The sequence below is a fragment of the Vicia villosa genome, unplaced genomic scaffold, assembly GCF_029867415.1.
Source record: "Vicia villosa cultivar HV-30 ecotype Madison, WI unplaced genomic scaffold, Vvil1.0 ctg.000864F_1_1, whole genome shotgun sequence".
NCBI lineage: Eukaryota > Viridiplantae > Streptophyta > Magnoliopsida > Fabales > Fabaceae > Vicia > Vicia villosa.
In genome coordinates, this window is record NW_026705391.1 from 34,069 (window position 1) to 51,666 (window position 17,598).

The 17,598-nt window shown below is 33.3% G+C and overlaps 1 protein-coding gene across 3 annotated transcripts; it reads left to right on the top strand.

Moving 5' to 3' along the window:
* The first annotated feature begins 1,389 nt into the window (after positions 1-1,389).
* Positions 1,390-13,519, top strand: LOC131631817 (uncharacterized). 3 transcript variants are annotated; one of them, XM_058902590.1, is made up of 19 exons: positions 1,390-1,543; positions 2,619-2,922; positions 3,453-3,641; positions 3,774-3,857; positions 4,364-4,423; positions 4,986-5,030; positions 5,538-5,740; positions 6,041-6,514; positions 7,653-7,779; positions 7,886-8,083; positions 8,204-8,293; positions 10,358-10,420; positions 10,788-10,862; positions 10,963-11,013; positions 11,334-11,411; positions 11,761-11,895; positions 12,129-12,236; positions 12,893-12,958; positions 13,148-13,519. In XM_058902590.1, the coding sequence occupies exons 2-19, from the start codon at positions 2,629-2,631 to the stop codon at positions 13,214-13,216; spliced, it is 2,409 nt and encodes an 802-aa protein (XP_058758573.1). In that variant the 5' UTR covers positions 1,390-1,543; positions 2,619-2,628; the 3' UTR covers positions 13,217-13,519. The 3 variants fall into 3 exon arrangements, with proteins under 3 accessions (XP_058758573.1, XP_058758572.1, XP_058758574.1); XM_058902589.1 differs by lacking the exon at positions 1,390-1,543 and adding an exon at positions 1,659-1,847; XM_058902591.1 differs by lacking the exon at positions 1,390-1,543 and adding an exon at positions 2,187-2,494.
* Positions 13,520-17,598: the final 4,079 nt, after the last annotated feature.

Consider the following 17,598-nt stretch of genomic DNA (forward strand, 5'->3'; position numbering starts at 1 on the left):
TTTGTCAAAACCACTTATCATGGTCATATTCTACTCTCATTATATATTGATGATATGATTATTACAGGTGATGATATGGATGTAATTAATGATTTGAAATTACAGTTAGCCAAAGAGTTTGAGATGAAAGACTCAGGCACTCTTCAGTACTTCTTGGGCATTGAAGTTGCTTACTCTCCTAGAGGCTATATTCTCTCTCAATCCAAGTATATTGTCAACATTCTTGAATAAACTCGCCTTTCTGATACTATAGTAACAGATAGTCCTCTCGAGTTAAATGTGAAGTATGCTCCATCTGATGGTGTTCCTCTACCAGATCCCACCTTATATCGTACTTTGGTTGGCAGCCTGGTGTACCTTACAATTACTAGACTAGATATTGCTTATGCCGTTCACGTTGTTAGGCAATTTTTTATCTCTCTTACTACAGAGCATTGGGCAGCCGTTCTTCACATATGTCGTTATCTTCAGGGAATCCAATTTCAAAGCCTTCTTTTTCCCTCATCGGCCTCATTGGAACTACATGCTTATTCTGATGCTGATTGGGCTGATGACCCCACAGAAACAAGATATTGTCTCTCGTTCTTCTACAGAAGCTGAGTATCGTGCTATGGCATCCACCACTACTGAAATAATTTGGTTGCGTTGGTTACTTTCTGATATGAGTGTCATTCTTTCTGAATTAACTCCTATGTATTCTGATAACAAGCGTGCCATTCAAATTGCCCACAACTCGGTCTTTCATGAACGTACGAAACACATTGAGATTGATTATCACTTCACTTGTCATCATCTTCGGCATGGGATAATTACTTTACCATTTGTCTCTTCCGCTTTACAAGTTGCTGATTTGTTTACGAAGATGCATTCCATTAAACATTTTCGTTTTTTGATTGACAAACTCTCAATGCTTCCTACTAATGCATCTTAAGTTAGAGGGGAGATGTAATTATATTTATTATAATTTTGTAAGAATAGTTTGATACTTTAATAACATATAATATTTATATTCTGGTGTAATCCTTATTCTCCAATTTTGTTCATTTTGTTCATTCTGGTGTAATCCTTTCTCTTTCTCTATGTTTTTAATTTTTTATATGTTTACTATTGTTAGCATAGCATAAGATACTTAAACCAAACCATATATATTTTTAAACCGATCAATCCACACTAAACACACTCCAAAGTGCCACCAACTTGAAGAACAATTCCACATATTCCATATGAGTCTAAAGATTAACCATCCAATCAATACTTTTAATTAAACAAAATAAAATATTTAACAGTTAGATTATACAATTTATTGAATTATTAAATAGATTAACGGACTCTAACTCAAACTTAACAAAAATGAAAAAAAAAAAACAAAAAAAAAAAAACAAAAAACAAAAGAAAAACACGTTGAACAAAAGTGTGAAAACGAGAGAGAAGAGGCATAGTCGGCAGCATCCAAATCTATTAACCCAAACAAAACACGAATCCCCAACAAACAAGCTCAATACGCACCGTTTCGACACGCACGAGGCTTCTTCATCTTTTTCTGGTAAAATCTCACCTTTTTTCTACTTCTTCCTTCAATTTATTTACCCTAATTCTTCTCTATGACCTTTTCCAATGCCATGCCATCATAACTTATATTTGACTTTTTTAATAATCGCTTTTTTTTCCTCCAATTAATTAATTATTGTACAATCGCTTTTTCTACTTCTCTTCTCTCCCTCCAACCAACAAGAACCCTTTTTTCTTCTTTCTTCTTTCCCCATTCCCATTCATATTACTTTTTCATTTCATTCATCCTCGTTTTCTCTCAGATTCTCTCTGCTTTTCCATTATTCCCCTATTTCAAGGTTAATTTCAATCTCGCTTTTCCTTTTTCCTTTTTCAATTTTCAATTTCCAGTTTCAGCTCTTCAATTCATTTTTTCCTTTTCATCTCTAACCTTAATTTGGAAAACGTGCTTTTTCTTCCATCTTTTATCTCTTCATGTTTTTATTTTTGATTTTTTTCTTCAGGTTTTGAGGTGTTTTAATTCAATTAAATGTTTTTTAATTTTATTTTTCTTCCTGTTTTTTGTTGTTAGTTCAATTTTATGCATCAGGGTTTTTTCACTTTCTTAGCAGAATATGAAACTGAAGGTAGTAGCTTTGAGGAATCTATGTGTATGATTTTGGATAGTATATGTTATTAGGATCAAAAAGTGTTTTTTTTTAAATTTGATTTTTTTATTGTAAATTTTGTTTGTTGAAGACAAGTTTTATGTAGAAGCTTTGAGAGAGATGAAAGGATATGATTGTGGGACCCAATATATGCTAGATTCCATTTTCTAAGCTTATGAAATAGTATTAATTCTTGAGAGTGACTTGTATTTTTTGATCACTTGTTGTTGTTGTTGGTATACTACCAGTACATAGCTGTCACTATGCTTTTGTTTTTTTGGAATAAATCATTATGCTTTTACTTTCATTCATTTAGTTTTTTTTTTTTGTATTGCCCTGTAAGTTATTCAGATTGGATTTGAGATTTGGGATTTGTTGTAGCTTTACTACTTGTCATACTTTTGTTTTCTTTTGAATTGAAGTTGATTCCAAGAGAAATTGTTTTGTGTTTGTCTTTTTTAGGAAGGAACAGATGTCTGGGGTTGCAAAGGAGGAAGAGTCGGGTTGGGGTGCTTCGTTTTTTATGCAGACAACGGAAGATGTGGCTAAAGCTGTTTCTGCTGCTATGAATACTCCACGGCCTTCTGTTATTTATTCGTCGAAAAATGAACAGGGTGGTAGTCAACTTCAAAGGCTGCAGTATCAAGTTACGAAGATGATAAAAGGCTTTTCTCGCCCTCCTGAAGTTAAATATGCGAATTATAATCCGGAAATCTTGACGAGTCAGAAGAGGCAATGGGCTGCCAACTTTCATTTGCAGTACAATGTAATGTCTTCTGATTGAATGTTCATTTTCTACCCTTTTGGGTATAATAAACTAGTATAAAGGACTTAAGCTGGTTGCAGTGTTATCAAATATCCGCAATTGCGGTGCTATGGCTGATATACATGGTGGTTTTTGGACTCACCACAATGGTAAATATCGGGCGATATTGTGGGTTTTTCAGCCATAATCCGCTATAATGGCACCCCAAAGCGTCCTGTATGGCGGGGTTTTGGCTCTCTGCCATGGACCACCATCTGCCTTGGACAACACAGACTGGTTGTTATTGTAGGATCTTTTTGGATACCTCTTTTTGTTGTTTTTCCTTGTTTTGGCCCCTAGCATGGGTTCCTTATTTGAAATTTCAACTTTTAAACATAGTATATGTATGTGTTTCTACTAGCCACATGCTATCGTTAGTTTTGTTTTTGTCTTTACACCTTTTCTTTTTGACTCCACACACAAACTCATAAACTAAGGGGTTCATAGGTAGTTCCAAACTCTTATACACTCTCTGGTTTTTGTTTTCTTAGGATCATAAGTCTTGGAAGGAGCCAACGAAGTTGTTTGAAAGTATGGTGGTTGTTGGACTTCATCCTAATTCTGACATTCAGGCGCTGCAAAGGCAATATTTGGTGAGGAGGTCTGAAGGCTCTGGTAAATTGAGAAGTGCACTTGGTTATCAAAATCAATCCCGCGTGGAGCCTAATGTTGAACCTCAGGTTTTGATCATTGGATACAGATATTGAATTATCATTAGTACTGTAGTGTTCATTCTTATTGTGTCTGTCTTGTGCTTGTAGTTTTTATATGTTTATGCTTACTATGTATCAATATCATGAAATTTTTTGCAGGTCTTATTTGTTTATCCTCCAGAAAAGCAGCTACCTCTTAAAGAAAAAGATCTCCTTTCTTTCTGTTTCCCTGGAGGTCTTGAGGTTAGGTCTAAGCTAGATGAACATTTATGTCTAATAATATTCCTATCTATCATTATTACTATCATCACCATTTGTACACCCTACATTCATAAGAGTAAGATCAACCCGGGTTACATCTAGCATTGGGAAATTATTTCAGCAAAAAAAAGTTCTGGCAAATTACCTCTAGACCATGAAAGCTTTCAAATTTTATGGTGTATGCATGTCTATCTTCTGTTGTATTTTCTTTAGTTTTTAATGGAGTTTGGGTTTATTGCTGTCATTATTTTGAAAGCAAAGAATATAGCTTGGTACCGACTGTCTATTAGTATAATAACAGTACATGTACCCTAAATCATCACCGTGATCATCATTCATGTTTTATAGTATTTAAAATTATTTCATTGATCTGTGTGTCATCTATTGGAATATATATACCTGCTTGCCTTCAGATTTATGTATTTTAACGTGAATAACTTCTGTAAAGCTTTACTTAAAATTTTCTTTTATCCTGGATGTGATTTTAGGTTAATGCTGTTGAGAAAACCCCTTCCATGAGTGAATTAAATGAAATTCATTTCGGGCAGGTATTTACGTAATATTATGCTTCTGTAAAGCTTACGCAATATGCATATTATTTTCTTGGTCATTGTTGGATTGCTATTTTAATTAGTTAACAAGTCATGCATCTTCAACTTCATTGTATATTAGCATGATAGATTTGTAAGCTTACTCTGTACCAAGGGCATTTTACTCTTGCTTGATGTTCAGTTCTTCAAAATTTGAAGATTTCAAACTTATTATTATTTTTTTTTTTAAATTAAAGACACTGTATTAATAGTTATTATTCTTTTAGTGGTTGTCCGTATCTATGAAAAACATTTCAGAATCTGGTTGCTGAGCCAGTTATGCGTCTTTTACTAAAGTCTGTCCTGCTAAATGTTTTGTAAATTGTAACTGATTGTGTTGCTGCAAGCCGCCTGCAACTGTCTTGTTATCACTTGTTTTTGTCAGATATTATGTGAGATTTTTTTAATTATAGTTTCATATATTTGTAAGTATATTAATGCTAATTTATTTAGGCATATCATAAGTTTTAAAACACTGATAGCAGTACCAATTGTCATGTTTGTATATTGTTTTTTTCAGGAACATTTTAAACAAAGGGATCTGTCATTTGTGTTTAGGTTACAGGTAACTGAAGAGATTTAATCCTTACTTTTTTTTTTTTCACCTTTACTTTTTCTACCTTTGGTTGTTTTTTTTCAAGTGCTTTGATGACTGACTATATAACTCTGGGCTTTTGTTCTGTCCTAAACAAATACATTTTAAGGACGAGGATTGGATCACAGGAAACTTTTTTCATAACATGATGTGGGACTATATTAGAGATAATGGGAAAATACTATTCATTGGCATTTTCAATATTTTTCCTCTCCAATGGATCTTTTAAATTATTCATAACAATACTATTTTAGAAATTATATGAAAAGAGGCTGTTGGTATAAAAATCTACTTAGGATTTTTAATCTGGTAATTGTTTAACAATGTTCAGAGTGGCTCATAAGTTACTCATTTTATGTTCAATTGATCCTTTTTCAAACTTTTAAAGACTGTTTCTTAAGCGTCCTTTATTTAGTTTTTATTTTTCATGTTGAACTCAATCCTGTACTGACAATATTTTGTATTGTTTCGTCATAGGGTGCTGATAATTCAACACTTTATGGGTGTTGTGTCTTAGTTGAAGAGCTAGTGCATAAACCCTCTGGATTGCTTTCTATGGTTCCGGAGAAGCAGGCGGCATCCAACTCTTCTTTGAGACGCCATATATTAACCACACAAAGATGTTACTGCATTCTCTCAAGGCTCCCATTTTTTGAGTTGCATTTTGGTGTATTGAACAGGTAGGTATTTTATAATAATGCTGAGTTCCCTCCCACAATGAGGGGTAATTTGTTGAAAATGTTTGCAATCTCATTGTCACCTATTGTATAAATATTTGCAATATCAATCACATTGTCATGCATGCTCCAAAGCTGAAAAACTGTTTAGTGAACACGTCTGATTTGGTTCAGTTTTACGGGATTAACCTTAAGTTCTTTTTGAAATCTATATATGCATGTATTTTGTGTGGTTTTTTAAACATTTATCAGTGTTTGCTATGGCATTCACTCACTTATCTTAGTATGTTGATATCTCTGTAGCATCTTCATGCAAGAAAGGCTGGAGCGCTTGACAAGAAGCGTTGAATATTTTAATGAATTTCCTGAAGGTAGTTATGAGGGAGAAAACTTGGAAGGAAATTCAGAGCGTCTTGTGGTGAATGATAGGCTTACCGAAGACAAACTTGATGAGAATCCAAGAATTTCTCAATCAAACCTAAATAATTCCCAACCCAAAAACTCCGAGGATGATAGTAATCATCAAGAGAAACAAATGGTAAATGAGGAGATGCATACACTTAAGGAGGGAGCAGATGATGATAATATTGTACCTATTCATCCTGAAACTGATGGAGAAATTGTCAAAGAAATGTCTGGCCTTACAATTGCTGAAGATAGTAATACGTATGGCAATGCCTTGGCAACAAACAAACAGTCAGAAGATAGGCGTTTACCAAATGCTATTTTGCCCCTCCTTCGGTATAGCCAGTACGAAAGCTCCGAATCTTCCTGCAGGTACATGACATTGTGATTGTCTAGTGCATCTTGCCAGTATATCTTATTGACCTCCACATGAAATAATGGTGCATACGGTGCCATCACCTATCTTATGAGTTTTTTACTTTTTCAATCACATCTGAAATGACTAAAAATAAGAAACAGTTTTATACATTAATCTGTTCTGTATGTTGTTTAATGAGCTTTCTATATAGGTTTAAATAATTGTCTGTTGCTTATTGCTTGACTTCATTTGACAGCAAATATGTGAATGGATTTTGTTTTATGTTAGTGGGAGGCACATAGTCTTTCATTGTTGCTTATGCTCTGGTGTATCTCATACCTGCCACTTGATGTGGTTTAATTTAGAGACTTGATGTGGTTTAATATAGAGATAAATGGAGTCTCTGATTTATATCAGCTTAGCTGTAGTTTCTCTTTTCTTGGGATGGTTGCGTTTTCTACATCTCTTATTCTTTTTCTTAATATCTCTCTCTATAATGAACAATCTTTACTATCCAAACAAATTCTGTTGCGTTGCAATTATCCCTTTCTTCTAAGTGGTTCATTTAAAACATTTAGGCCCTGTTTGGGTAAACAACTTATTTTCAGCTTATACGACAAGTGCTTACCAATATATAAGCGCTTACGAATAAGTTTACATAAGCTATTTTTATAGTCTCAGAATTTGGGATCGGCATAACTCATCTCTACAAAACCGATTTGTAGGGTGAGGATTGCCCCCACTTATAAGCACAATACAAGCCATGTCTCTAAGCAATGTTGGACTAAATTCACCCCTTCAAACCGAACATAATGAAGGCTGCAATGAAGGCGGAAATTCTATCATATAGCAAATGATGAAATAATGTTAAGTTGTTTTTGTATATGTTATAAGCTGTTTTCATAATATATCTTGGAAAACTTATGAAAATAAGCTTTTAGCTTATGAAAAATATAATAAGCTGTTTTCATAAATTCTCCCTATCAGTCTCACCGAATTTATGTGAGTAAGTTAGATAAGCTAATTCAAACAGGCCCATAGTCTCTGCTTTATGCAGCTTCCAAATTTCACCATGTAAACATAGAAATGTTGGGAGTTATTTATCATCCATTTCTTATAATGCATTTCAAACACATGATCTGATTTATGCAGTTTTCAAGGTTCACCTTGTGAAGATAGAAATTTTAGGAGTGATGCTGATGATACTGAGACAGAAGATGCTTCAGTCTCGGGACAAGAAGATTTAAATGACCTACATGAAATTCTTGAATGGGCCAAGGTTTGTAATTGTAAATACACCTAATTTTGCTATTATTGTCTGTTGTTTTGTACTAATAATACATTAACGGTGTTATTATTGCTGATATTATTTTACCAATTCACAGGCTAATAATTGTGGACCCTTACAAATTATAAGTGAGTATTATCGTTTTAGTTGTCCTACAAGGGGATCGACACTTATCTTTCATCCTTTGGAGCACCTTCATTCCTTGGAATATCACAGGCCAGATGAGAACGCTCTTTATCTGTCTGGTTCACTTATTGGTTTGAAATCCTGTAGTACGGGTCTGGGATTAGCCGAGGTATGCTGGAATAAAATTTTGGTTGGGCTAAATTACTTCTATTTTACTTTTCGTCTTTTGGGTTGTCATGTTTGATGGTCATGGTAAACAAGTACTTCGTTTTTGGTCTGTTCTTTTCAGGCACAAAATTGTCTTCTGGTTGCAGAGGAGGCAACAGCATTATCTATATGGGCTGTAGCGTGCTTATGTGGTACCTTGAGACTTGAACATGTGAGTTCTGTTTCTGCCAATGTTTTTATGAAATCCATTTTCCTTTACCCTTTATGAAAATCCTTATTCATGGTAACACCGGTTGAACTTGTTGGTTTAACATAAAGAAAGGAGAGAAATAAGTAATAGGAAAACCAATCATATGTGATAAACTAAATAACTATATCTTAATATCAATATAAGATATTTCATATATTCTAACACACTTCCTTAAACTATGTTTGTTGTAAATATGGCTTTTGAAATGCAAAAATAAGCAAATACAAATACACAATCATTCTCAAAACCACAACTTTCATGAACAACAAGCAAACCGAATCACAATGTAACAGAGATTGAGGCAAAAAATAATATAGGGAACCTTGACAAGAAACACTCAAAATTTAATGCACAACAAGGGTGTGTGAATGAGTAGAGGCAAAGACGATGCCTATGAACAACTGAGAGCCAAAGGAGTCCAAACAGCCTAAAAAACAATTAAACAGCGGTTAAGAAACTACCAAAAGTGGGACCTACGACGTGTAGGGGTGGAAATGGGTCAGGTCGCCTGAAAGGGGCTTATGGCCTGGTCTACTCAAGTTTCGGCTTGGCCTGGCCCGTTTAATAAAAAAGTCATGTTCAAACTCTTTAAAAAACCTATTTATTTAAACAAGCCAGACTTAGGGTCTGTTTGGACTGGCTTATTAACGCTAATCTACTGACATATGTTTTATGACACTCTTTGGTAGTCCTTATCAAAACAGATTATGAAACTTTTCTTAAACTTTTTTAAATTCATTCAGTCTTTTGTTATAAAAATAGTTTATGCAAGCTTATTCATAAGCGCTTAATTTGAAAGCTGTTTATCCAAACAGGCCCAGACCTACTAGGCCTATATATAATAATGATATGAAATATTTCTTGGGAAAATTATTAAATGTAATGCAGGTCGGATATTTTTCTATTATAGATTTTTCTGTTAACCTTTTAAGAAGCAGGTCGGATGATTTTTTGAAGTCTCAACACAAAATAGGCTTTTAAACAGATTTGTGTAGGTCAAGTCAGGCTTAAAAATGGCCAAGCTCTGGCTTAAAATAAAATCTATGTCAGGTAATAGACCAAGCCTACACCTTCGCTTTTTTTAGTAGGCATGACTCGTTTAAGCAAAGCTTGGCCAGGCCAATTTCCATGCCCCGAAATACACAAACAACGCTGACTTTATTAAAAAATAAAAGCGCTAACACAACAGCAGCATAGAAACTCAAGTACACAGAAATGCACAGGCATGAGCTATAGCAGAAGTAAAGAGGGCCTATGTTACACCTTCACTGGAAGATCCATAAAAGCTAACAGTGCTGCACAACAAAGGAGGGTTGAGCTGTTTCTGAGCCACAATCATCAAATGAGAGCAGATGCAAGTAAAGGAGACAGTGGCGAGCTGGGTAAAAGCAGTAGCAACCTAAGATGAGGTATCACGTTCCGTCATGCCAAGTGTAGAGGAAAAGTAGGGTCTATTACGAGCCAAAAAACTGTGATCAAAACAATCTACCTAACATTGTTGGAATCTCGAAGAACACAAACAAACGCCATAACCCAAACAACTATAAGAGAGACAAACAAAACATACTATTAAGAGTCGTACATCGGAAAATATATGGCCCGAATATATGGTATAAGTGGAGACAATTCTCACCTCATAAGCTGGTTTTGTAAGTTGAGTTAGACCCAACCACAATTCTAAGATGGTATCAAAGACTTGTTCAAAGATCTGTTGGGACACCTGCGATCAAGTTTCTGCTATTGGACCACCCACCATTTATATTCACGCATGAGGGCCAATAGTGCTGAGTGTGAGTGTGTATATTAAGAGTCCCACGCCGGAAAATATATTACTTCCTATCAGATTAAAATGTATATAACAATTGTTTCATGATTTAAAAGAGGTGATATTAGTTATTGATTTAATCACGTTTAAGGCTGTATGTTGAAGTAGTTGGCCACTAGAGCTGAAATGTAGCGATCTGAGCATAACTGTTTCATAATAATTGTCGACTAGTCTTACAGCTAGATGATGTTGGTTTGCAGGTGTTAACATTCTTTGCTGGAGCTCTATTGGAGAAGCAGATTGTAGTTGTCTGTTCTAATTTGGTACGTGTTCCTCAAATTATGTTAGTAATGATCTTGTGTTGGATGATGGACCTAACTCTTCAACTTGCATACTGATGCAAATGTGTCAGTGCCACTTTTTATACACATGTTTATGGTTTAGTTCTTCAGATTCATTATTATTAGCTTATTAAAATGCCACTGTTAGGGACAATAGTACTTGAATTTTTAGTGTACTAGTCATGTTAATTATTTTAAGATCTTGGAAAGTGTTTAACCTTTAGTTAGCCACTCTCACAATGAATTGTGGAGATCATACTACTTTTGAAACCCAATCTTAACTTATCCCATTTGAATTGTTGATATTTTCATTGAAGTTCTTGATGGAACTTTTTTTCTTCATGATCAGGGAATCCTATCTGCGTCGATTCTATCAGTTATTCCATTAATCCGACCCTATCAATGGCAAAGCCTGCTAATGCCGGTATGATTTCTCTCCCTTTACATTTAAAGTAAATATTAATTTTCATATTTTAAACATCTCTTCTCCACTTCATAGTATTTGATGAGAACATACTTTCCAGGTTTTACCAAATGACATGCTTGATTTTCTGGACGCTCCTGTCCCTTACATAGTGAGTATTCTGTTCATTCTTAAAGAACGATATCTGCTTTAACTCATGAAACTATTATTTATTATTTATTTCTACTTTAATCCATGTTGAGTTGCTGAATGCATGCTCTTTGTACACAGGTAATTGCTACTTAGATAATGATATCAAATATATTGCTTTGTAGCTTGTAAAATCCATTTATTATTATGTTTCATAAATTGGAGCTTAAAATTAGGTCTGTTATTGTTGTTGAAAATTTGGTTCAACTGTTGTTAATTTGCCCTTTTCCATTGATAGTATCATTTATGACATCTGTCTTTGTTAAAAAATTAATTTCATAGGTTGGTGTTAGGCACAAGACAAATGAAGTTCAGTCAAAGTTAACCAATGTTATTCTGGTTGATGCCAACAGAAACCAGGTTTGTAATTTTTCTGCATTTTTCCAATGCCAATAAAATCAAGTGATTCCTCTTCCCCAACTATATAGTATTTATTTATTGAACTCTACATTAGAAACATTTCAAATGAAATTGTTAATCTGAATACACCTCTGATTCTTTTGGCAAACAAAAGCCAAACTAATAAAAAAAGTATTTTTTTTTGGAATTGTGAGTGCATACTCTAGTTTTTCCCTATAAAAAATTGGGGCTTTGCTCTTGAATTTAATTGTTTTCAATATTGCTATATTTGAACTCCGTTTTTATACCTCTTTACTTTCTAAATTACAGAGAGATACACATGGTTTCTTATACTTTTGTTTTTAAATAGGTGAAGTCACCGTCACTACCTCAACTGCCAAGACAGAAAGAGCTAATGTCTTCTTTACGTCCTTATCATGCAACTCTTGTAGGAGAAAGTTACTTGGGTAGGAGAAGGCCAGTGTATGAATGCACGGAAATGCAGGTGTGCTCTCATGATTCATCTCTTCATTATACCATATTCTCTTATTTCCTCATTATTGCCGTCACTCTCCTGTTTGGTATCTTGAATAACAACCATTTTGAAAGGCTAGTTATCTGTTTGATTAATAAGTTCAACTTTATTTTAAAATTTCATCTAGTTTATTATAAAGTTTGTTAACGATCTTCTCAACATATTGTTTATATTCTCATATTTTTTGTTTTTTTGTCCAACAGGTAGAAGCTGCCAAGGGATTCTTATCCGTGTTAAGATCTTATTTGGATTCCCTTTGCTATAACATCCGTTCACATACAATAACCAATGTACAATCGAATGATGATAAGGTCTGTATTTTTGTCACCATGTTAAATATTACTCCCTCCGTTTCTTTTTAAGTGTCGTTTTAGCATAAAACTCTTCAACTAAGATAGTGGAATGTTGGAGTTATTTTTTCTATTATACCCTCATTTATTTTCTCTTTCCAAATAAACTCAATCATACTCTCATTAATTTTATGGAAAATGTGAAGTGTAGTTATTAAGAAAGTAGGGGTATAATTGACAAATTATAACATTAAACTATAAAATGACACTTAAAAAGAAACAAAAAAATTATTCTAAAACGACACTTAAAAAGAAACGAAGGGAGTATTGACCAATATTATAATTTTCCACTTAAATTATTGTCTCTACTCTTGAGAGGGAAATTAGTTCTAAAACCCAAATTCAATATAGTTCTCTATGGACGTCACTTTCAAGATCCACAATATGACAAAAACTGGGCAGATAATTTGAAGTATGGTGGGAGATATAAGATCATATTAATTTCAATAAGAAAAAATACATACAATTAAATTAATAATTAAACAAGTTTAAGTAAATTTATGGGTTGTAAATTGTAATGGTAAGGTATAAGAACATCATCATTTATAACATTTACATGTACTGGAAATAAAATATTTTAGAAAGTATATTGAAGTATGGTGTGGCTTGTTATTCAGGTATCCTTGCTTTTGAGGGAAAGTTTCATCGACTCATTCCCTTATCGCGAGCAGTCTTTCATGAAGGTATGATTTGCGAACCTTAAATCAACCCTTTGTTAATTATGCAAACAAATTTTATTCTTATATACTTTCTGGTTTTAAGTGATTTCCAAAGAGTTTAACCTAATTTCAAAACCTATATTTGGTATCATGTGTATTATCCTCATCGTTGTTAATGCTGATTGTTTCTCCTTTGTTGCTCTGTCTAAACAGCTTTTCGTGGATACACAACTCTTCTCTGTACACACAGATCTTGTGCTCTCTTTCTTCCAAAAGGAATAGGAATGAATTACAAATCATTTTTAGAATATTACTTCCTTTGTAAAGGATTTCACACAAGTTCAGTGCTGGATAATTTCTCTAAATTATGAGGTAAAATTTTGTCCCCATACATGCAGTGATAAGTTCTGTTCTCTTTTCTCCCCTAGGCTTTTAGTACAACCTGTACATAGTTAAGTGAGAATTCAATCTTCATTAGGATTATAGGTGCTTTCATTTAATGTAAATGACATTTTTTTATACACATGTAAAATCAGTGCTTTGTAGGATATGACTAATGTTATTGAATTGTGGCTATGGTGTTGAGTTTTACTAAGCAAGAAAATGTCTTGGAAATTTATCTGAGATGTGTCGCACAAAAGAGAAAAAACATTGCAGAGATCTGTGTGTCTGTCATAGTTGTGTTTAATGTCTCTATTGGTGATCATTATTGAAGTTTTAACATAACAAAATCTGATGGATGCTCCATTGCTTAGTTTTAGTAGGCTGGGTGGGAATATACAATTATCTTCTATCAAGTTTAAATTAAAAATGCTATAAATAATATTAACTAAAAGATATAATTAAGAAAAATCATATTAAAATTAAAAATTCATACATTTTGAAATGTTTTATTAGGAAGGTCATTTAAGAGAGTATGCAAATTCTTACATTTTGAAGTGTTTTATTGGGTAGCTCATTTAATTTAATTCAAAGAGCAATGTATGCAAGTCCACTATAATTACAATCTTTCACTTAGTTTTCTCTTCTCGACTGCATAATACTTTTAAGTTGTTGTAAATGGAACTAATTCAAATTAACTTGTTTGAGTTTCTTTTGTCACTTTTCATAATTCTTTTTCTCTCCTTAATTTTCCGTGCTTAAGTAATACTCTTTCGAATTCTACTATCCAAATTAAATTCATATTTTATAATTCAAACAAGAAAAAATCTATTATTATTATTTTTGAAATTGCAAATTCAGACGTTAATTGAAGTGATTTTGTTGGTATGAAATAATTGATTAATGGTCAAATTTATAGTTTATAATAATAATGGTCATGAAGTAAGAAAAATCATTTATTTTATTTTAATTTTATGCTTTTTTGTCTTATGTAATGAATATTTTGTATGATAATTGATTTTTATTGGATGCTACGAGCCTTTCGTTATAAACATAAGTGATTTTGATTTTATTTTAAATTAATATTTTATAAAAGCTATTTTAGAAACCTGTTCTCCATGAATTATAAGATAAAAAATATGCATTGTTCGTGCTTTTTCTCACATAATTTTTACCTTTTATCTAAACTCCTTTGGTTTGATGTTACTTTGATTATTTTTTAATATGTATTTCACGAATTGTATATTAACATGTTGTTTAATGTTAAAAGTAAGTATATGGTTGTTTTGGTGTATCCTTGTTGAATTTCTTTGAACTTAAAAGACAAATTTCAAATGATTTGTTATTTTATAAAATATTATCAATATGAACCGCATACTTAGAGGCTGCGTCAGTTAGAGTATTTAGATATCTTATTTTGTTCTCACTGCATCCTCAAAAGTTGCATCGCTTTAGAGAGTTTATATATCTCATTTTGTTGTTACGAGTCTGATATTTTCACAAATAGAGTGTAGTGTGTAACACCCCGAAAATTCTTATTTATTAATTTAATTAAGTTTTAAATTAATTATTTGGAATTAGTATTTTATTGGAATTATTGGGAAATTATAAAATGTTAGTCATTGAGTCAAATGGTGGTGTTAGTAATGTGAGGGTGCTAAGTGACTGAGCCCATTACTAATTTATCTTATGTTTCATAAAACAAAGGGAAAATAAGAAAAAAAAAGTTAGAACGTGAAAAGAAGAGAAGCTGAAGGAGAGAATTGAAGGAGAGAACTGAAGAACGTGAAATAGGAACTGTAATACAGTGGGAGAATTGACTTTTTTAAATGTTGTGGATAGCAAGAGTCGCCACCGACTTTTATTTTATCCAATTTAGAAAGGCTAAAAGAACAGAAAAAGACCTTTTAAAAAGATTTTGAGTTCGGGGACAGGTTATACAAAGGGAAGGTGTAAGCACCCTTTGTATACATGGTTATCCATGAACTCTTAATTGCTTAGCTCACTTTGTTTTCAAAAAGTTTGAAGTGTCGTGTGTGAATAGTAAAAAACTTTGTTAAGGACTTTAGCTTGTAAATAAGCGTAGCCTTGTTTTTGAAAGTATTTGAAAATGAGTGGGAAAAAAAGTTTTGAATTTAAAAAGAGTAAGCAATCAGGAGCACCTACCCTAAGTTAGAAAAAATGTTCTTTTAGCTTTTAAGGGTGAAAGGGCTATCCATACCATAAGAGGGTAGGAAGTCCTTTCATTGGATATTGAAGGGTCATCGAAGATTATCGTTTGCCATAAAACTGTCCCTACCATATAGAGGCAGGTAGTCTTTAGCGAAGGATAGAATAGTCATTATTCTTTAGGCAACCAGCGAGGATACCTTAGCAATTGGGACAAATAATCATTTAACGAGGCAACATCGAGGGACAAGATCACTTTTTATCGTAGGCGACTTCGAAGGGACTGTGATCTTATGATGATGAAGTGAGAGTAACATTTGCTTTAGGTATCCTCAAATTCGAGGGACTTGACTATTTTAATATTGAAAGGCCACAGGCAACAAAAGAGGTTACCCTAAAGTTGTGTGTGTGGCACAATCAGGTGGTTAAGTTCAATTACATTATCCAGTAAATTAGTGAGCTACGTTCAATTAATTATCTTGCACTCCCTATTTACTAACCATGCAGTTAATAGTATACAGAAAGTTAAAACACTTTATGGGTGCGGAAAGTAAAATGCGAAAAGTATAAAGTCCTAATTACTATTACATAAAAATTAAATGAGCGACCTATACACCTTCTAGAATTTAAATGACAGAAATTAAATTAAATAATTAAATAAATAACATAATTAAATAAGACACAATTTAAATAATGACGGAAATTAAATAGCAATAATTGAATCAAATAAAAAAACACGCGCCAATCATTGAGTATGAGGTGAGAAGAGAATCGTGTTGGAAAAATCAGGGTTGAAAATAAAAATTAAGTTTTGAAAAACTACTTTTGACCTAATTACTAATTAATAAACAATTAATCCTAAATTAGCTAATTTATAAATTATTGTCTAATTATTTAAAAAAATAAATCCTAATTTAAATCAATTATCTAACTAATTAAACTTGATTAAATTAATTGCTTATCCTTATTATTTATTAAAACTTAATTAACCTAAATAAGCTTAATTAAACTAACTAATTAGATTGTTTGAAAATTAAAAAAAAATGTAAAAGAAACCAAATAAAAACAATTGTTAAAGAAGAAAGGAAAAGAAAAGAAAAAAAGAAAAAAATTAAAATACCAGCGCCTGGAATTCTGTGTGATGCTCCTCCTGATGGTCCATGGTAGAGCTGCGCTTCCCGACCTTCAGATCCGAGCGTACAGGAGATCCAAGGGAAGAAACTGGGGGTGTATCGTAGGTGCACGTGAGAGCGCTGCGTTGGATCTATGAGTAAACTATAACACACAAGTTATAAAAAATAAAGCGTTGAAGGGAGGGTTCGAACCCAGACCCTCGCGCTTATTATATGGAACGCTTTACCAACCAAGCCATCTGCATTTGCTGATTAAATAATGGATCACACTAAATAAATAAGAAAAACATAATTAGTGGAGGGAAGTCAAACGTGAGTCAACTGGGCCCCATTGTTGGAGGGAAGAACGAATCAAGGCAAGAGAGAGAATCATCCCTCGTTGACCAGCGAATGGGATCCCTTGCACACGCCACGACGGAAGTCAAATATTCAACTAGCACTATTCATCATCTTCCTCGAGTTTCCTGCGGATTCTGTTGTGGACGTGTAATACGGCGGGAGAACTGACTTTTAGAAATGTTGCGGATAGCAATAGTCGCCACCGACTTTTATTTTATCCAATTGGAAAGGGAAAAAGAACAGGGAAGACCTTTGAAAGATTTTGAGTTCGGGGGGTAGGTTATACTAAGGGAAGGTATAAGCACCCTTTGTATCTATGGTTATCCATGGACTCTTAATTGCTTAGCTCACTTGTTTGTTTGAGTTATTTGAAAAGAAATGTAGTGTGTTTAGAAAAGATTTGAATAAGGACTTTAACTTGTAAATAAGCGTAGCCTTTTGGAAATCATTTTGAAAAGGAGGTGTGAAAAGCATTTTGGATTTTGAATTGAATGTGAGCAAGCATTTAAGAACACCTACCCTAGGATTGTCTTTCATGTTCTTTAAGTCTTTCAGGCGAAAGGGTCTATCCATACCATGAGAGGGCAGGAAGTCTTTCAATTGGATGTTTAAGGGTCATCGGAGTCATCGTTCTCCACAAGA

What these genes read in the sequence shown, in the direction of transcription:
- LOC131631817 (XM_058902590.1), top strand. Translation starts at nt 2,629, where the DNA reads ATGTCTGGGGTTGCAAAGGAGGAAGAGTCGGGTTGGGGTGCTTCGTTT. An exon ending in AGCCTAATGTTGAACCTCAG is followed by an intron (nt 3,642 to 3,773) that starts GTTTTGATCATT and finishes AATTTTTTGCAG; the next exon opens with GTCTTATTTGTTTATCCTCC. An exon ending in GTTTCCCTGGAGGTCTTGAG is followed by an intron (nt 3,858 to 4,363) that starts GTTAGGTCTAAG and finishes ATGTGATTTTAG; the next exon opens with GTTAATGCTGTTGAGAAAAC.